Below are 19,641 nucleotides of genomic sequence, written 5' to 3'. Positions count from 1 at the left end.
TGCCTTTTGGGTGGGTTTTTGTTGTTTGTTTTGCTGGTGAATTGGACATAAACGGTGTGTATTGCACACATCATGCACCTAACCGTTCTAACACTGAACTGGCTAAAACGGAATCGCAAAAATAAAATTTTACTGCAGAATATTCAAATGCCTCTACAAAATAAACCAAAAAATAAATAAACAACGAACTATAGTCATATGGGAGTTTTATTGATGTTGATGTTGACTGCAGTCATGATTCTCACAAGAGAACGCCAAATGCGTGTAGCCAAACTGAAATCACCTTTAAGTGCCAGATTGAGCTCGTGACTGCGAGGTGTTACGCTATTTCATCCACTCAGTAGCAAACAGGACCCTAAATTTAGATAAGGGGCATGATTGTTTGTGTTAGTCGTTCCTGCCTCCCAATAAAAGTTCAGTCTTATGGGGGATTTAGGGTTAAAATGACCTTGAAGCAAAACCCTCAAAGTCAGTCATTCCTAGCATATCCCTCTCATAACAAGGGCTAAAAATGTGTACCTTTGCTTGTCACTGGGGCTGGGCCTGCCAATTGTACCCTTAGCTGTAGGGACTTGTATATACCTTTTAAGGTACAGAAATGGAATCTGATGGACATTTCTGTACCATTGATGTTACATTAATACTGATTGTACCTTTGGGATGTTCCTCAGAGTCCATTTCTGTACCTTAAAAAGTACAATTACAAGGGAAAAGTCCAAGTGACAAGCAAAGGTACAAATTTGTAGCCTTTTTTTCTGTGAGTGTAGGGACCTAATAACAGCCATTAAAAGTTCATTTAGATTCAAATTTCGCATTAATATCAAACCTCCAAATACAGTCTAATATTTTTGTCAGGATTATCGTCAAGAAGAATTTTCGATACTTGGATTTTCTTTTGAAGTATTCTTGATGAAGCCTCATTACTTCACGATAAGCAACGCTGTTATTTGGTTGGCCTTCAAATTGCGGAGATTTTTCAATTCAGCCCCATGATAACTTTCAAAACATTATAATTAGGTCTTCAAACTACGCAGACTCCGCTCAGGGGTGTCACTTTGCTCACTGAAAAGAAGGTGTTGCCGGCGACGTCACTGTCACCTTTCAGACCACTTGTCACCGAGTATATATATGGGACTAAGGTCTGGTCGTGTAAGAGTTTTCTGAAGTGCGTTTTCTTGGTTGATGATTGCGAACTCGAGGGTCTAATACACTCATCGACGTTTTACTTCGACGTTTTCCCGAACTGTCTACCCGAAGACAAAATGAGGAATTCTAGTAGGAGTACGTTCAAGACAGTTAAAAGGGTGAGTTCTTAACAATGAGATATCTTCCCAGTGTTTTCCTCAGCGAAATAACAATAAATATACAATTTGTACTACAAAACAATCATTTTTCAGTGGAATAATGTAATTATTTTTCTATTGAATTTACTGTTATTGTTCATAAAAGGAGCATCCTAACGATTAGACCATTTACGTTTGTAATATAACAATATATGATTTGCAGAGGAAGTGAGAAATTTAGAATAAATTTGTGACATTGAAATGGGGAATATATGCCGCGTCAAATCGAATAATTTATCAAAACCTGGCTATCGTATTCATTACGTCTAGTCATTTTAATCCGCCAAAAAACACGTTTATCACATATAAAGGAGTTTTTTTCGTTTAAAATGCATAGTTTTTATAGTTATGGTAGAATTTTAGGTTGTAATTTTACTGTCAGTTCTGTCAAACACCCAACAATAAAACTACACCCAACTACACCCAACAGCTACAAAGCAGAATGCCTGCCTAAGTTATTGCGTCCCCATCTCCAGGTAATGAAACCTCTGATAGAAAAGAAGAGGAGAGACCGAATGAACCACAGCCTGGATGAGCTCCGGACGCTCCTATTAAGGCACACGTTGGATACGGTACATCTGCCATAACTTTCTCTCAACGGCTGGGGGCGCCCGTTCCCGCTGCTACACGTTTGCCATTATTTTTTACAAAATGTGTTGTATAGAGTTTATTGCAACAAACATATTCATTCACATGTAAACATGCATCTGTTTTCTTTCAGTGGGGCTATAAAAAAAGATTTATAGATTGCAGTTAAGCAATTTGTGTAGAATTGCAAGACCTGTGCGCATTTTATTTACCAGAATGCGCTTCTACCCGGCGTAACCGCAACGCTTCGTAACGACATGTCTAATCCGCTTTAATTTCAGCGTTTGCGGAACCCGAAGCTTGAGAAAGCAGAGATTTTAGAACTAGCAGTTGAATACTTAAGGAAGAGGACGAGCCACGGGGATAGAAGTACAGGTAATGTTTACAGAGTGCGCTTTCTGAACCGTGTACAGTTCTATTCAACTAAAGATAATCTGTTTATCTAATAAGAGCAGCATTCTTTAAATTTACCGGAACAACTATGCAAGTTAATTAATTAATAATTTCTGTTGTTAATTAACGACATCTGCTTTTCTCCTTCACTCGCTTTCATCTTCCTGTCCCAAACCACATTGACTGGCTTGATAATATATCGTTTCTTCTTGCATATCCACTTTGAAACCATTTTCTTGCCATTCATTGGATCATTCGCATATCTTCCTCTACACACTTAATCCACCGCGTATTTTCACCTTTCCTGTCTCACTGTCCTGCATTTTTTGGTTTTCTACATCCTAATAATTGGTGCTTCCTTTCATACTCTCTCTCTCTCTCTCTCTCCCGCTTACTACCACTTCCCTATATCACAGATCCAGCAGACAAAGCCCTGGATGTTCTGGCCCGGACTGTGACCGATACCTCAGTTGGAGCGGAGCGTGCCAAACTCCAGACCGGCCCTGCATGCCCTTGCTCAGACGGGTACAGGCAGTTTGACTCCCGCCTCTCCACCTTTGTTGACTCTGTGCAAGCCCCCAAGCAGGAGGGCTGTATCTCAGGTATGAGACAGTGCCCCGAGCCCCGGAGCCCCTCAGACTTCTGGAGAGGCCAGAGCCTGCCAAATGACCCTCCGCTGTGGTTCAGCGCTACAGATGCCCTGTGCCCTGCAAAGGGCTTAACGCCAGCAATGCTCTGCCTCAGCTGTGGCCAATCGGAATTGTTCTCCTCCTCTTCACCCACCTTACTGATATACCCCAACTTCTCCACACTCCAGCAGCCTCAGAGTCTAGCCTCTATTCTTCCATTTCCATCCCCTCCCTATTCCCTTTCTCCTCCTCCCTCACCCTGTTACTCCAGCTCCTCCCCTTCTCTCACCACCCCTCCTCCATTTCACTCTCTTCCCAGTCATTTCACCTTTCCTTCTTCCCTCTCTCCTCCTTCCTCTGATTGCTCCCCGACATCTCTCTCTACGTCACCTCCCCCCATCCCTCTCCCCCCCAGCTTGTACCCTCTGGTTCCTGTGGAGACAGTTTGCCCTCCCCCTATAACAGCCCATCATACCCCTATCGGCCGCCCTCTTCCTGCAATTCCCCCTCCAACCAGGAGGGGGCACAGGAGTGCTCAGAGACGACAGTTGTTCCCCAGTCCAACGCAAACAATATGGAGACCTTGGTCTTGAAACAGAATAATATTCACGAAAACCAAGTGGACTCTTCAAAACTGGAACATTCATGAGAAGAAAGCATAAAACAGGAAACCCAGGCCTCAGTATTTAGCCAACAAAGGCAGCCAAACTAATAGACTGAATGTGCAATCAGACCAGCATTTTTAAAAATATGTAGTCACAGTGTTTTTTTAATGTATTGTGTCATCAGTCATTTCACTTCACATACGCATCTTTTGTGTCACTGCTCACGCCATGTAAATATGTTACTATGTTTATATAAATATAGCTATTTATTTTTTTCCTCAAAGTGACCTGTAAATATATTGCAATATTTTAATTAAGTAAAGGTCTATATTTTAAGATTGCCTTTTCTCTCCTTTCAGCGTGATTTATGCACCAGGCATAATTGGGTTTTGTAGACATCTGCATAAAAAAAGACAGTTAATAGTGATCAAAATGTCATAAATACAAGATCATTAGTTTGCACTCTGACTCCGATTGCATCACACTCCGACTGCTTATTCTGTTCGGGGTTAGGGGGGGGGGGGGGACTGGAACCTATTCCTTGCAGCACATGGCACATGGCTGGGATAAACCCCAAAGATGATGCCTGTCCATCTACAGACACACTGGTGCAAACTCGTGATGGACAACAGAGATTCCGAATCAGCATTACTACAGGCCTTCAGTCTGCATGTAGAAGCTGAATGGAAACAGGAAAACATGCAAACTCCTCACAAATGGGCAGAGGTGGATAATCCAGGTCCAGAAAGTGAGAATCCAGACCAAGATTTTGTTTCGACCAACCAGTTGAGTACTTTGTGACTGTGGCACGTTAAACTCAAATGATTGGCTTCAAATAAAATCTGGGTATGGAATTTTACTGGGAATGGACCTGAACTATCTCTGCTAATCTAAACCATCAACCCTGAAGGTACAAGTCAACAGGAAAAACACTGAGTCAAATCAAACATGCCTGTGACTCACAGGAAGCCAGTATTGACAGAGAAAATTATCTTTACGCCTCCCTCAACTTGCTCTTTGTGGAGTAAATTGACCGCGAAGGGCTGCCACCCGTAGGGTGCTGAGGCTGGGTTCGGACCTGGGTGCAACCTTCTGATTACAAGGACACAGGCTTAGCTCACTGAGCCACACGCTGCCCCATTTTTGAATCATATACCTGAGGCAGAGTAGAACTAAACGATGCTAATGACAAAGGCCCAGAGCTTGGACGAGACTCAAACCCACAACTGTTGAATGATCGCCAGAAACCCAACACACTATCCACCGTGCCACAGATCCTACAAAAATTGCTTGATCCAAATCAAACATGCTTGTGGTTCGTAGCGTTGTCCTACAAAGGTGCAGATGCTTTGATATAACAAAAAGCCAACCTTCAAGGAACAATCTGCTCCTAAGATGGATTCTTAAACATAAATATCACGCATGGATTAGTCTGCTTCTGCATCTCGTACCCGAGAGAGCAGGATTAAACAATGCTAATGACAAAACCACATGACTCCAGTGGGCGGCAAATCCAGAACCTCTAAAAGTCTTTACCCAATCACAGTCTAGAAGTCCGACATACTCTCCATTGTGCCACAGAGCCTACAGAAGCAACCTGATTTAAACTAAACCTGCCCATGATTCATAGTATTAACTTAGAGTTCAATGCAGACGCACTGCTCAATAAAACAGAAGGTCATCTTTTACAACTAACCTCTCACAAGGATTCTTCAACAGAGATATCAGAGCAGCATCAATTTACTTCTGCATCAGAGGCAGCACAGAACCAAATGATGCTAACAACTAGACCCCGTGACTTTGGTGGGACTCAACCTCACATCCTTTGCATGGCCTCACCTAGCTGAAGTCTAAAGATCCAACAGCCCATCCATTACACCACAGAACCAACAACGACCTCTTGATTCAAATCGAACATGCCCGTGATTTATGGCATTAACCCAGAATGGTGATTCCACTCTACATGCGGTTGCTCTGATGTAACAGAAAGCCAGGTTCCAAAACCAATCTGCCTTTCAGAAGGATACTTTGACAGGTACGACACGCCTGGGTTCGCTTACTTCTGCATCTGATATCTGAGGCAGCGCAGAACTGAACAATACTAATGACAAAAGGCTACGACTGTGGTGGGACTCAAACCCAGAAACATTGAACGGCTTCACCTATTCTAAGTTTAGGAGTCCAACACGCTGTACATTGCAGTGTGTAAAACCAGCCCGATTCAAATAAAATGCGCCTGTGATTTACAGCATTAACTTCGCTAGAAACATCATAAAAGTGTTGGTTTATTCCTGAATCACATATCTGAGGCAAAGTCGAACTAAATGACGCTAACGACAAAGGCCAACAGCTTGGATGAGATTCAAACCCACAACTTTTGGATGATCTCTAGAAGTCCAACACACTACCCATTGTGCCAGATCAAATAAAACATGCCTACGATTTATGCCATCGACCTACAAAGACTTCTCTGCAGATACATTTCCTTTGATATAACAGAAAGCAAGCTTTCACAATCAACCTGCCCTTCAGTAGGATTCCTTGACAGATATTTCATACCTGGGTTAGTTTTTCCTGGATCTGATATCTGAGGCAAAAAGAAACTGATCGATTGTAATGACAAAATCCCACGACTCTGGCGGGACTCGAACCCACAGCCTTTGAATAACTACAACCGATCAACATCTAGAAGTCCAACGCGCTATCCATTGCGCCACAGAGTCAGATGAAAACAGCCGTTTCAGATCAAAGATGCATGTGATTTATAATATTAACCCAGAAATGTGATTTCGCTGCAGTATCGGTTACATTAATACAACAGAACAGCAGCTTTCACAACCAAGCGCCAACCAATCTGACTCTGAGACAGATTCTTTGACAGATATTGCACACAGGAACGGATTACAGACCGGGCCAGCGGGGCCGCTGCCCAGGGGCCCTTGGGGTGCAGGGGGCCCGTGGGGCCCCTAGCCCAAAACAATTTGCAACACTTATCAACAATGTATTTCCGTTTGTCTATTTTAGAGGGCCTACATTCTTTGATCCTCTGCCTACAAGGGCCCCTGACCCTATAGGGAGGGCGTTTGGCTGCCAAGGGCCCTTGAATTGTGGTGGTTGTGGTGGTGGTGCTGGTGGTGGGGGGCCCTCGCGAATGTTTTGCCCAGGGGCCCACACAACCCATAATCCGTCCCTGATTGCACACCTGAGTTGGCTTATTTCTGCATGCAAGTCCAGTATCACAAAGCGCAATTTGTCGGTTAGTTAGATAACGAATTTAAGATAAACCAGTTTAAAATGACTTTATGTTCGTTCATTTACATGTAGCCCAGTCTATCTTAAATTTTCAAGTTATTTAGCTAACTTACAAATCCCGCATCAAGATATAGGTCCCTGATACCTGAGGCAGAGTGGACCTCAAATTAAAAGACACCTTAATTCATAGCATTAACCTACTAAAGTGATTTCAATGCAGATGCACAGAATGCCAGCTTTCACAACCAAGGGCCAACCAATCAGCCTCTCAGAAGGATTCTTCGAAAGAGATAATCACACCCGGCTTGTTTGTATGTTTAAATCTGAAATCAGAGATAGCGTGGAACTGAACAGTAAAGGGATTTCACTACAGATGCACCCTATGACTCTGAGATGGCAATCCACACAACCTTTGAGCTACTCCCCAGTCAAAGTGTAGTCTGTCTATCAATCTTTAATTTATCTTTTGTCTGCCTATCCCAGTGATGGTTGCGGTGCTTTTTATGCTTCATAGTCATTATTATTTGCGAATACACAACCTCCTACCGAGTTAAATAACGTATATCAGGCACCCGAGCCTTGTTAAGGTCATATGACCTCTAGAGGGCGCCATCAGAGCCGTTTGATAGTTGGGTTACTGACTTTCGAATCCAAAGTAGAACTCTGAATTTTTAGACTGCAGGTAGAAAGCATAATGATATAAACATCAAAAGATGGAGGTAGCTCAAGAAAAACTGGCAACAAAAAATATATTTCAAATAACATATAAGAGCAACCTGTTATGAATTTCTGTTATTCTAATCTAGTATTAGGTTCTGGGAGGCAGCTTCCGTGTTCCTGATATATTTACATATATACAAGAATGCATGCATGTAATATCCCTTTGCCATTTATCACCAGATAGCATACTGCATATTTCCAATTCTGGACGCACAAACATAAAATCTTATCTAGTTATACATCCATCTCCTCCACCCGCTTAAAACAATATATAGTCGAAATGCATAACGATTTAAACTGGAAGTATCAAAAAGAATCGGTATAAAGATTGGAAGAGATTTTTTAAAACTATTGTTAACTTGAAAACTGCATATCCCATTAGCGCAGCTCTGTTCGTCAGGCCCCCATGCTACCACATGTTGAAGGCGCTTGTCGGTGGGGGAGGGGCGAAAGTTACTTTATATAATTCCTTTAGCTTTCTCCTTAACGTCCAGATATGCAGCTTAGTTACTATTTTATCATTCTGAGAAAAATGTTGCTATAAATACAGTATTGAGCCCAATGTGTCATCAGAAAATGTCCCAAAACCGTGAAGGTTGTTTACACGAGTCAAGAGGTAGTCTTGCCCGGTTCCTGTTTGCCCGCGTTAGATCACGGCCTCCTAATTCTTAACTTCAAGCATTTTGACACTAAAACATTTTCGAACGGAATGAATAATTCTTCAGTAAATATATTCATTCGTTTTTAATGTTTTAGTGGTATTTGCCAAAAATTGTGATATCTATACGGGCAGAGTTTCGGATGCCTAATGAATAAAAACCGGGGGCTTTCTTGAACACCAATACGTGTATGCCATTGGTTAGTTTTAGGAGCGTACGCTTTGAAAAAGCCACATGATTGGTGTTTTGGAATGTCAATCAGTGTGTGCGGCGGTCCAGAAAGAACATATAAAGAGCACTGAAACGCCAGAACGGTGCGCGAGAGCGAGCGGATGGTGGCAAACTTGTTCATCCACTTAAATAGCTAGGAGTTCAGAGCGAACCCGCTCACAGACATACACACTTACACACAGACTGGCGCGATTCAATCAGTCTTTTTTAATTAAATGATATCGTTTTTTTCTTAGGGGTGTGTCTTCCCTTTTTTCACAATTTTTATTCGTGTCATAACGTTTGGTTGATAGCTATTAAATTAGCTTGCTAACCAGTAAACTTAGGGGCACGATGTGAATCTGTCGCCAGCTCAGCTGTACGCTATATTTGTTTTTTTTTTCTTCTCTTGTCGTGGAAAATAGCTGAGGTGGGAGGGAGGTTGGGGCTGCTCACCGAAAGAGGAGGCGGCGACCAGGCAGTTGTGTGTTTATCTGTGAGCCTACCGCTACGTTCGTGAGTGAGTGCCTTTTTTTTTTTTCCTCCGTCGAGCTTGTATTGCTTATGAATAATTCATGACTTCAAGAAGAGTGTCCCGACAGGAGGCGGGGTTATGCAAATAAGCCCACAGATACTTGCATAATACAGGAGGCACGTTCACGTACGGTACGCAGGGAAGAGGTGGGTTTTTACGACGTACGACGCACGAACGTTATTTCTTCGTCAACTTGCTTTGCTTTCTGGCCAAAGCTCATGTGTATGCCTTGGTGCATGGCAATCGGGTGTCAAGACTACAGTTAGACACTGAAGAACTATCAGTCTCTTTGGTCGCTAGTGTGCTTTATATACCGATATATGGGTGTTTACTGATCCATAAATAATATTATATACAATATACCAACTTGCAACTGTTTAGAAAAGCGGTGTGAAACGTGAAAGTTCCAGGTAGTGAGCAGTGAGTATGCCTGCACTTATTGTTTGTCTATCATGTGTATGTGTAAAATGGGGGAACTAGATGTAAATATTTAGTCTGATCACAACATTTTGTTTGTTGTTCAATTTTTGTTTTTAAGGTAAATGCCAGCCCTTTCACGTGTCTACGCACCGTCCAGCAGAAGATGATAGAAATGTCAGTGGACAAAGAGACTGTTTTGCCAGGTGATGTAAGAGTGGACCCTGCAGCTCACCTGCAGCCACAGCAAGTAGCAGAAAGAGATGAGCTCTGTGACCAGGGTCGCACAGTAGCGGAGGCTGATGTGGCGACTTCCGGAAATTCAGATTCGGCGTCCACATGTGCCGTGGTGGACCTCTCTGGGAGTGGCATCCTGACGGAGAGCGACTCGACCAACAGTTGCGGTCGGGCTGAACGGGTGGAGCTTGAGGCCAAGATGGCCGGCTCCCCGTTTAAGCCTAAAAATGGCCTGCAGCAACCAGTACCGCAACGGCAGCCTCAGCCACCGAAGCTGAACAAACGGCGCAACACCATGAACGTGGGATTTAAGCATCCTGGTGTTGGCAAGAGACGCCGACGGGCCAATTCTGAGAGTGACCCGGTCCTACCTACCAACTTCCTGCTCGGTGGGAATATTTTTGACCCGCTTAACCTCAACAGCTTGCTGGACGAGGAGGTGAACCGGGCCATCAATGCAGAGACGCCCAAGTCTTCGCCGCTTCCAGCGAAGAGCCGCGACCCCGTTGAGATCCTCATCCCGCGCGACATCACCGACCCGCTCAATCTCAACAGCACCGGGGGGGATGCCGGCATCCTGGCATCGCCCCTCAAGAGTGGGGGCCGAAAGAGGCATCGCAATCGGCACCATGGGGGAGGGGGTAACCCCGCCACCACCGCCCACCCTGAACCCTCTGAGCTGGAGAGCACAAAGAGTAGCGAGAGGTGCACTGTCACAACTGCTGGCGGGGCATGCGCAGCAGAAGGCGTAGTCCTGGAGGCCCCCAGGGAGGACGCTGTTTTACTCAGCTCAATGCCCTTGCTGGAGTCTCCGCGGCCTTACGAGCTCAACACTGCCATCAACTGTAGGGATACGGTAGTACCGCCTATCTTGCCCCGCGGCACAGCCAGCTGTGGACCTGAGACGGCGAAATTGCCCGCACCTCCTTCCCAGCAGCTCAGCTCCCGCCAACGTAAACGCAGGCGAGCCTCCAGTAAGTGTGAATCACGCCCAGCTGCAGTCACTCCCAACTCCTCGGCTAAGAAGAGTGGCAGTGAGAAGGGGCGACGGCCTGGTCAAGGTGCTCCTCAGACCTTTCACACCCCATGCACCAGCACGGGGGGCGGACAGAGTGGATCGACACCGGGTCAGAGTCACCGGAAGCCGAGGCAGCAGCAGAAGTTCCAGTACGGCAATTACAACAAGTATTATGGTTATCGCAACCCGGGCTGGAGTGAGGACCCACGCATGCGCGTTCTTCACCCGGAGTGGTTCCAGGGCAAAATCGTGCTGGACCTGGGCTGCAACACAGGCCACCTGACATTGGCGATCGCAAAAAACTGGCGGCCGGCACGCATCGTCGGGCTGGACATTGATAACGCGCTGGTGCATGCTGCTCGGCAGAACATCCGGCACTACCTGTCTGAGGTGCAGGCCCAGCAGGCCCGCAGGGCAGTTCAGGAGGATGCTGCCGGTAGCCACGGTTGCCCCACGGGCCGACGGGATGCCTTGCCGGAGTCCCCTAGTGGCGGAGCAGCAAACAACGTCCAGAAAATGGACAGACCTGACGAGGGTGATAAAAAGACTAAGGCTGGACTGGACGTGATGTCGGTGCCGGATGGTTTGACGAAACTGCCTGAGCCGCCAGTGTCCGCGGAGAGTGGAGACACTGGGGCAGGGTGTTCAGAGGAAATGGAAGGGGTAGAAGGCACCATGGAACCTGAGCCCCCGTGCACCTCTCCCTTGGATGTGGACCATCCTTTCCCTGTCTCCCTGAAGATCTCCAGGGGCCCCATCGCTGCCCCCCCTCTCCCAGACACTCCTCCAGCGGTCCCTGGTGACTTTCCTGCTAATGTCTCCTTTGTGAGGGTAAGTGTTCCCCCTGTGAGCGGGTGTGTTTGGCGGGTACCTGTGTTTCATTGTTATGCTTCTCATCACTGATGCTGTAAAACCCCCCTTTTTGAGCCGGGTGAATTGTGGAGGTTTGGGCCACCACAATCAGTCTGTTCTGCTGTCTCGGAGGTCGTCGTTTAGCTCATGGTTTGACAAAGCGGTGCTTTGGTGCCAGTGTCATCTGCCTGCCTCTTCCTGTTTGTGAACACCGCCTCGTTCACAAGGACTCGTGTGGCTGCCACTGAACCCATACCGGGGGCTGTCGCTTATAAATTTTGGTTGTCTTGTTTTTTTTTTTCTTTCTTTTTTTCTTAGTAGCTAGTGTGATGTATGTGCCAATGTGTGCGTTGGATTCATAAATGTGGAGCGAAGCGTGTTCTTGTTGTGTTGTTTTGTTCATAGAGGGCCGTTTTTCATTATCCCCTGTGTAACACTTCCTGTCAATTTACCTACTTTTCTTTTTGTATCATGTTCATACACATGTTTGTCTGTTCGTTTTCTCTGTGGAGCAGCGTAGTATGTGGATTAAACCACCCTCCTCTCCCCATACTCCCCCTGGGCCCAGAGTACAGCTGTGGGGCCCAGTGTCTGCCTGGAGCTCACTTGTGCCTCCCCATGACAGCTGGGTCCGTACAGAGTGGGAATCCCGGAACAAGGGAGCAGTGTCTCTGCGTCTGTGCTGTTTACCCACTTTTTGTTTTGTGCCTCTGCATGATGTTGGGAAGTTCATGAGTAGACATTGCAGTTTGCCTCCACCCCCAAATATGAGTAGAATTGTAGCCAGTGCTCCTGTTGAGGGCTGGTTCCGTGGGGTTGTACTGAGGTGTGAGTGTGTCTGTGAAAGAGAGAGCGGGTATTGTGTCGATCCAGTTTGATTGTGCTGTGTTTTCTCTTGGATCCCTTGCACTACTGCTCTCTTCCTTCCTTGTCTTTGTCTAAACACGGCAAGAGCTTGCAACCATGTGTGTGTGGAAATATCTTTGTTTTGGGCTGTCAGGTGACTTCTGCGTAGGTGTGTTGCTCTAGGTGTGTTTTGTGTCCATTTAAGGGGAACGTAATTCCTTTAGACTGGTTCATCTAACAAATAGCTCAGAAAATATGAAAGGAAGACGAGGAGAGGCTTACTGGAGCTGAAATTCCAGCCACAACTTGGACATCGTTCAGGCAGCTCTGCAAATACCACTGCATGGTTAACGCCTTATTAGCTTTGTTTTTATTTCTGCTGTGGAGTGTCAGTGTGGCTTGGTGCTGCCAGCTAGTGACCGGAGTGTGGAGTGCAACATAAAATTTTTATTTGTAACTGGCAGCCAGCCCAAAATTTGAAAATCACATCCTGCCTATCTAAATTGCAACACAATAAAACAATATGAAATTATAAATATTTTTATTTATTTATTTATTTATTTATATATATATATATATATATAATTTTTTTTTTTTTTTTTTTTGTGCAATGACTATGTGTGTACAGTCAGCTTTAGTTTTTCTTCTCCTGCTATGCTGTTGTTGCTAATGGTCCGATTCTGTATCTCTTCATGCAGCTGGAAATCTTGCAGTGTGGGTTCAGTATTTTGCTGAAGGTACACACACCAACATCTTCTGGGATACAATCAGTACATTGCTTAATGTACATGGCGACTGAACAATTCCCAGTTACAAATAAAAATGTCATGGTGCTCTCCATACTCCGGTCACTAGCTGGCAGCATCAAGCCACACTGACACTCCACAGCAGAGATAAAAAACTAATAAGGGGTCAACCATGTGGTGGTATTTGCATAGCTGCCTGACCGATGTCCAGGTTATGGCTGAAATTTCACCTCTTAACCCTGAATAGGACAAGCGGGTACAGAAAATGGATGGATGGAAGAAAAATATGCTTGGAGGTGCGCTGCTTACTGAATCAGACCAACCAGGCTTGTTGGCAACATGCATGCTCATGACATGAGGGATAATGTTGTATTTAATTTGAGCTGGTTACTTAACATTTTTTTGTGCCCAAAACCCACATTAGATGCCAGAGGTCAGTTTGTTCTAAAATCATGTGACTGTATGTAAATCCTCATATAATGTGACCTGCCATCTAAAAATGACCAAAGCAGCAATGAAGTGGACATCCTACGCTATGTATCAAGCGGGGTCTCTTAATGTCAGGCAGAAGCTAACCGGGACTCCGGTCTCCTGCCCGCAGGGGAACTACGTGCTCGACAACGACATGTTGCTGCATGTCCAGAAGCCGGAGTATGATGTCATCCTGTGCCTAAGCGTGACCAAGTGGGTCCACCTGAACTGGGGAGACAGCGGCCTACAGCGCCTCTTCCACAGGGTCTTCCGGCACCTGCGACCCGGCGGACTCTTCATTCTTGAGCCGCAGCCGTGGGGCTCCTATGGCAAGAGGAAGAAACTGACTGTGAGTGAGGAGGTGGCAGGGGAAATAAGAGGGCTGGAGGGGCTGGCAGAGTGGGGGGTTGGGGGGTAGTTTCACTAGGCAGGGTTGCAGAATTCAGGGAATTTTCAAAGTTGGAAACTTTCCATGGGAATTAATGGAAATAAACTGGAAATTTAGTCTATAACTGGGAACTTAATCGTAGGAATTTAATTCAACCTTTTTGTTGTTCAATGAGAGAACTGATTAAAGTTATACTCACAAATTAATCAGTCAAAACTGTAATTTTTTAAAGACCATATATTAGAAAATTGCTTGTATGTCTATGACAAAACAAAATGTTTATATTTATGTTTGTATATGATAGTTTGTATAAATTATGCAAAATTTCCAGTTCATTCCCGTTAACTCCCATGGAATTCCAACTTGGAATATTTCCAAATTCCGCAGTTTAACTTAAGTTTCTGGCCCCTTTGCAACCCTATGTTATCAGTCACAATCAATGGGAGCATGTGAGAGTCGATGGCGGTGGAGAGAGATGAAGGGATGCACAGATAATCAGAGAACAGGCTTCAGTTGCTGAAGACTTACCTGATCCAAGAGGCAAATAGTCCCAGGGCCTCACTGCAGCCTGAGCAAATGGCCCTCATGCCAGGGATTTTGTGTCACGGATCCTCTTGAAGGGAGCTGCTGTAATTTCCCTGCTGCTTGGGGAGGTGGTGGTAAGGTGGGAACGGACTACATCTGCCACAATGCCTCTAACTCAACCAGCAAGAGATCGAGTTCAGTCAGAGAAGTTGGTGTTGGGGAACTGAAATGTGGTGTTTTGGAGGTGGGAATTTGAGGGGTGGAACCATTTATCCGGCATAGGCAGGTTCATAGGTACATAGGCAGGGCAGCCAGTGGCTGAAGTACCCCCCCCCCCCCTTAGAATCCAGTCAGATTCCTTATTGTAATATTTGTGGGAAATCATTCTTGAATGTTCTCTCCCCCTCTTCTTTTCCAGGACGCCATCTTTAAGAATTACCACAGTATCCGCTTCAAGCCCGATCAGTTCAGCACGTATCTGACGTCGGAAGTGGGCTTCTCCAGTTACGAGCTCATTGGGACGCCCAAGAGCTCCTCCAGAGGTTAGCCCTACCCCCCCGTCCGCATTTGCCCCAATCCCAATCCTTCTACCAGCAGCATAACGTTCTTACTGTAGCACTCAGGGCCCACTTGATTTTTATTGCTATAAACAGTTCAAAACCACACATAGATTAATCTCATCCTACGTCTCATCTTCCATGCACACGCACGCACGCACATCCCCTGTCAATAACTCCGTCTGTTCGTCCCACAGGATTTCAGAGACCAATTTACCTGTTTCGCAAAGGACCGTCGCCTCCCAGGAAGTGACCCTGTTTCTGTAGTGACTGGCGGGCAGACGGTGAAGATTCCTTCTGCCTGGATACGACGGAAGCGGCCTGACCTTCGCTTGGGGACACGCATTTGGAGCTGCGTCGACATTACCGTCATGCAAACACGTGGGGTGGGCAGGGGTGTTTTTGAGCAGGGAGATCGTCAAGGAAACGGACAAGCTGTTTACGCCAACTGCACACTGAACTTAAAACATGCGTAGACACACACATGCACTAAAAAAAAAAAAAACACAGAATAGTGTGATATAGTGTTTTGCTCCCATTCAACTGTTCCTGTGTCAAAAGTGCAGCTAAGAGTCTTTTTTTTTTTTCCTGGTGGGGGGGAGCAGCCATTTGGTCTCTTCCTTCCGTCTGCTGCCGACTGGCACCTGCATGTGGTGCCAAAGACTCTCAGTTGTAGGACGCTTTCCAAGCGGAGTGCCAGCGGTGTCCACATGCTCCTTGCCTGCCGTCTGAGGTGTAAGGCCTCAGGGAATGTTCAGCTAGGTCGGCACTAGGGATAAGACTTGATTTGGATATCAAGATAATAGCCCCCGACCTTCACCATACTGTCTGTAGTACGGACGGCCGCCGCGTGAATTCCCAGCTGCAGCTGATTCCGGACCTCGCCCAGATCCCTTCACGCCACATTCAGTTGATTTGGACGCAAACGCCCATGTGAGAGAGACTTGGGGGCAGTCAGTGCCGTGTCAGATCCTCATCAGACGTCTGATTCTTATCTTGCACCTTTTGTAGGACTTCGTTTGGGATTCCGATATCAGAGATCCTTTCCGATCTTGACCTTCCGATGGGAGGGAGGGTCTGTGTTCTCATCTCATCTCTCTCTCTCTCTCTCTCTCTCTCTCACACACACAATCATATCCTGGTATTCTGATGGACACCCCCCCCCCCCCCCCAGCTCAGGAGGGAGAAGACATTGATTATGTGTTCTGGTGTGAGAGCAGCAGGGTGGCCCCTGTCCATAGATTCCTTGTTCAGCTCATCGTGTGCTTATGAAAGACTGTGTTTTGCAAGATTAGATTTTTGTGAGTGCACAGGGCCCAAGGATTGGGGGCGAGGCAGGAATGCTCTGTGCTGTGGCGTTCACCTACCTTGCTTTCAGGACTTGTCACATGTACACATACATAGTTCAGCTCTGGGAGTTGTGTTCTGCTAGCAAACATTCGCTCAGAGCTGGTGGAAGATCTTTAGATCTCTCAACCTTAACTCACGATGCCGTCTTTTGAAAAAAATCTCTTACCTGCCATTATTTTTTTTTTTGTCAAAAGAAAATCTTCATACAGGCCCCCAAAGTCTTCAGTATGCCCGAGCACACAGTAACACAGGATTATTTTCAGAACTCAGTGCTAGGATCATTTAGGATCTTTGCTGTTCAGTAGCTTTTTTATGTTTTATAAAATTGCACTGTTGCGATGAGAGAACTTGCCCTGTTGTCTGTTGTCCAGAAGAACAGCTGCCAGTAGTTACTGCTGACACCACTATAAACAGTACATTTGGGAGGGGGGGGGGCTGCTATTTTATTTTTTTTTTTTGCATTTGGTTCTGGTTTGGAGGTGGTTCTGGTTGTTTCCCTTTTAACCTGCTAGAAATGTTTTCAAAAACTGACACTCACTGTTCTGCAGCTTTTCAATGTTTTACAAAGTGATGGAAGAAAAAAAATAAATTTTTTCCCTAGTCGGGTCAGTTTTTCTTCTTTGCAATGAGCGGTCATTCAGTATGACCAACAAGACCAGTAATTGATGGACTGCCTACCGGCAAAAATTGACATGACCAATGACGAAAGGTGCTTGTCCAAATCTTGATAGCAGCCATGAATACCTAACGACATAAACTGACAATGGTAATTAGTATAAGGCAGTGTTTCCCAGTCCGGCCCTCGGGAGACCTACACACAATCCATATTTTTTTTGCGGTAGCCACCTGGGCGGGAACAAAAATGTGGACCGAACGTGGGTCCCTGAGGACCGTAATGGGAGATGCTGGTCTAAGGCGCTGCAAAAAAATCTTCCGGATAACGGTGCCATTTGCTGCTTGCGGATCTTGAAGCACAGCCAGCAGAAAAATTACGTTTTAATGTGCAACCCTTGTTGTGTTTGTTTGTTTTTCGCCACCATTTAACGTCTTTATTAAACAATTGATCGCTGACGCTGGGCAGGCGCTGCAGGAAGATTTATTGAGTACGAAACCTACGCCAATTTAAATTACCCTCACAGAGAATACAGGGCAATAGATGGTAATTATTATTCAAGGCGGGTTTTCTTCGTACAAAATGGACGACAAACTAAAAATTATTGATGATTAATAATTGCTTTTTAATAACCGTGGAGTAACCGTTCAGAAAGCCGAATGCTAAAGGTCATCAGCACCGGAAGTTATCTTTTGTACTATACAGGCTATATAACCTCGTATGGATTATAGTTTAATTAAAGAAATGAACAGCTTCTATTGTAGCAGCAATTTATATTTATTAGCATGAAAGCTGATATCTGTATTGTGTCCTATCATTCTTTACCATTTTCATAGTGTCCTTGCGCCTGGGCATTTTTAATCATATTACCGGAAATTATAATAATAATAATAAAAGATACTGTCATTGTCTACGTCAATTTCAAATTATTTATACTTTATTAGACTTAGGAAAAAAATAATTCAAAATAAACGGATCGATGCAGGAGTAAAGTCCACCACGCATTACGAAAAGCCCGCCTTTTTTATTTAAACATCTGATTGGCTATTGAAAGCTACCGTACGTTCTTTGTATATTCAATACATTCAGCCCTCAGAATAGTTCGTTCATTTTAATTTGTATCACTATAGCATGAATTTTTCTTTCAGTATTCGTGGTGAAATTAACATAATTTTGCAGTGAAAAGAATAAATGTGTGATTGGGTCAATCACCACACATTTATTCTCTTTAAAAGCACGGCACTTTACGCTAAGATTTGGATGTGGCGTACGTCTGCGTTGTCGGTTGATGTCTGACTGCGGTTTTATGGTAAGCGTTTAGGTAACACCCTTTTATATAATGACTTATTCACCATTAGATTTTTAACATTTCTCACGGCAGGTTGCTTTTATCAACTTAAAGGCTGTGTCCCGGCATAAATTAGACGAACACCTCGATTTTAAGTGAATGCCTTAATTACCTCACAATCTTTAAAGCGGTTTAAAGGTAAGCTGTCACAACCGACCAAAGAAAAATGTTAGGTAAAAAGTCAGAGAGATACCCATTAAACGACAAGGTGTGATCAACTTTTCGCGTGTATATAATTATCAGCACTCAGTTTCATATCTTTGGTTAGTATTCATCAGGCAGGCAGAAACGGTGATTTTGCTTGAGAGTGTTTTTGGTACACAAATATGCCCTACTGTCAAGGTCATAACTTTGGGTTGGGCATGGGGGGTGGTAGATGAGGTATCCTCCCCGCGTGTCTAGGGGATTGTATTGACTGGCTTTGATTATTGGAGGGGGGGGGGTTTACAATCCCCCCTTTATTTACGCCCATGCCTACCATGGTGACTGCGTTAAAAAAGTAACCCGCACTCCGACATCTTGAAATATGTGAATTTTATATATGTAATATGCCTATATAGTTAAATGCGTAATATATACATAAAAAAATACTCAAAGTTACATATTTAGAGTATGTGTCATTATTTTTGTCTTGAAAGGCCCCAGGACGGGGTCACTGATGGTCGATGTGGTTTATTTTGATACAAAGTTATGGTAAACCATTTACCACATGCTTTCTAACTCTGTATAGCAGTGTTTCTCAAACCGGTCCTCGGGGACCCCCCAGGCGCTCCACATTTTTGCTTCCTACTGGGACCTGGGAGGGAGCAAAAATGTGGACCATCCCGGGGCCCGTGAGGAGCGGGTTGAGAGATACTGCTATATAGGCCTGACAGATACCGTGAACGCTCCGGTTTTGTGCGTTTTCCCCAGCAGACACGGAGAAGGTTCTGCATGCAATGGAGACCTGTCAGTCCGAGGGTGAAGAGAAGTTCAAGGCGCGAGCTAAGAAGCTCCTGCAGATCTTTCAGAGTGACTTGTTCCAGGCACTCCTAGCTGAGGGCCACTTCTTTAAGCACTAAACATCACAATTATACAATAAATTGGGTAGCGTATACGAATTAGTGCAAGCATCACACATAGAAATACTATTGAAATAGATTGTAGAATACAATAAAACAATTTGCATTGCTTGTAAATTCCCACAAAATAATTTTATTTTTTACCTTCAAGTTCCTGACCGACAGGGAGGTGGTGTCTTACGGATCGTAGCAAATGTCCCTGCAGAGACATCTGTGCTTTTTTATCCACAGTCCGGATGCTTAAAGACCCTTTAACGCAAAACTTTGAGCCGATTAGG

At 44.9% G+C, this 19,641-nt stretch overlaps 2 protein-coding genes and 1 non-coding gene across 5 annotated transcripts; 2 read left to right on the top strand and 1 right to left on the bottom strand.

Moving 5' to 3' along the window:
• The first annotated feature begins 1,262 nt into the window (after positions 1 to 1,262).
• LOC125721666 (transcription factor HES-7-like) lies at positions 1,263 to 3,415 on the top strand. Its single transcript, XM_048997603.1, has 5 exons — positions 1,263 to 1,304; positions 1,820 to 1,915; positions 2,213 to 2,306; positions 2,741 to 3,271; positions 3,369 to 3,415. The coding sequence occupies exons 1-5, from the start codon at positions 1,263 to 1,265 to the stop codon at positions 3,413 to 3,415; spliced, it is 810 nt and encodes a 269-aa protein (XP_048853560.1).
• Positions 3,416 to 6,188: 2,773 nt separating this feature from the next.
• Positions 6,189 to 6,281, bottom strand: trnar-ucu (transfer RNA arginine (anticodon UCU)). Its single transcript has 2 exons — positions 6,245 to 6,281; positions 6,189 to 6,224 (listed from the first exon to the last, which is right to left on the bottom strand). It is a non-coding gene; the product is annotated as a tRNA-Arg (tRNA).
• A 2,212-nt stretch (positions 6,282 to 8,493) lies between these two features.
• On the top strand, positions 8,494 to 15,503 carry mepcea (methylphosphate capping enzyme a). 3 transcript variants are annotated; one of them, XM_048997903.1, is made up of 5 exons: positions 8,494 to 8,919; positions 9,473 to 11,437; positions 13,652 to 13,870; positions 14,853 to 14,976; positions 15,189 to 15,503. In XM_048997903.1, the coding sequence occupies exons 2-5, from the start codon at positions 9,518 to 9,520 to the stop codon at positions 15,242 to 15,244; spliced, it is 2,319 nt and encodes a 772-aa protein (XP_048853860.1). In that variant the 5' UTR covers positions 8,494 to 8,919; positions 9,473 to 9,517; the 3' UTR covers positions 15,245 to 15,503. The 3 variants fall into 3 exon arrangements, with proteins under 3 accessions (XP_048853860.1, XP_048853859.1, XP_048853861.1); XM_048997902.1 differs by having other exon boundaries at positions 8,494 to 9,080; XM_048997904.1 differs by lacking the exon at positions 8,494 to 8,919 and adding an exon at positions 9,088 to 9,354.
• Positions 15,504 to 19,641: the final 4,138 nt, after the last annotated feature.

This window comes from Brienomyrus brachyistius, unplaced genomic scaffold, assembly GCF_023856365.1.
Source record: "Brienomyrus brachyistius isolate T26 unplaced genomic scaffold, BBRACH_0.4 scaffold35, whole genome shotgun sequence".
Taxonomy (NCBI): Eukaryota; Metazoa; Chordata; class Actinopteri; order Osteoglossiformes; family Mormyridae; genus Brienomyrus; species Brienomyrus brachyistius.
This window is presented reverse-complemented; position numbering and strand designations above follow the sequence as displayed.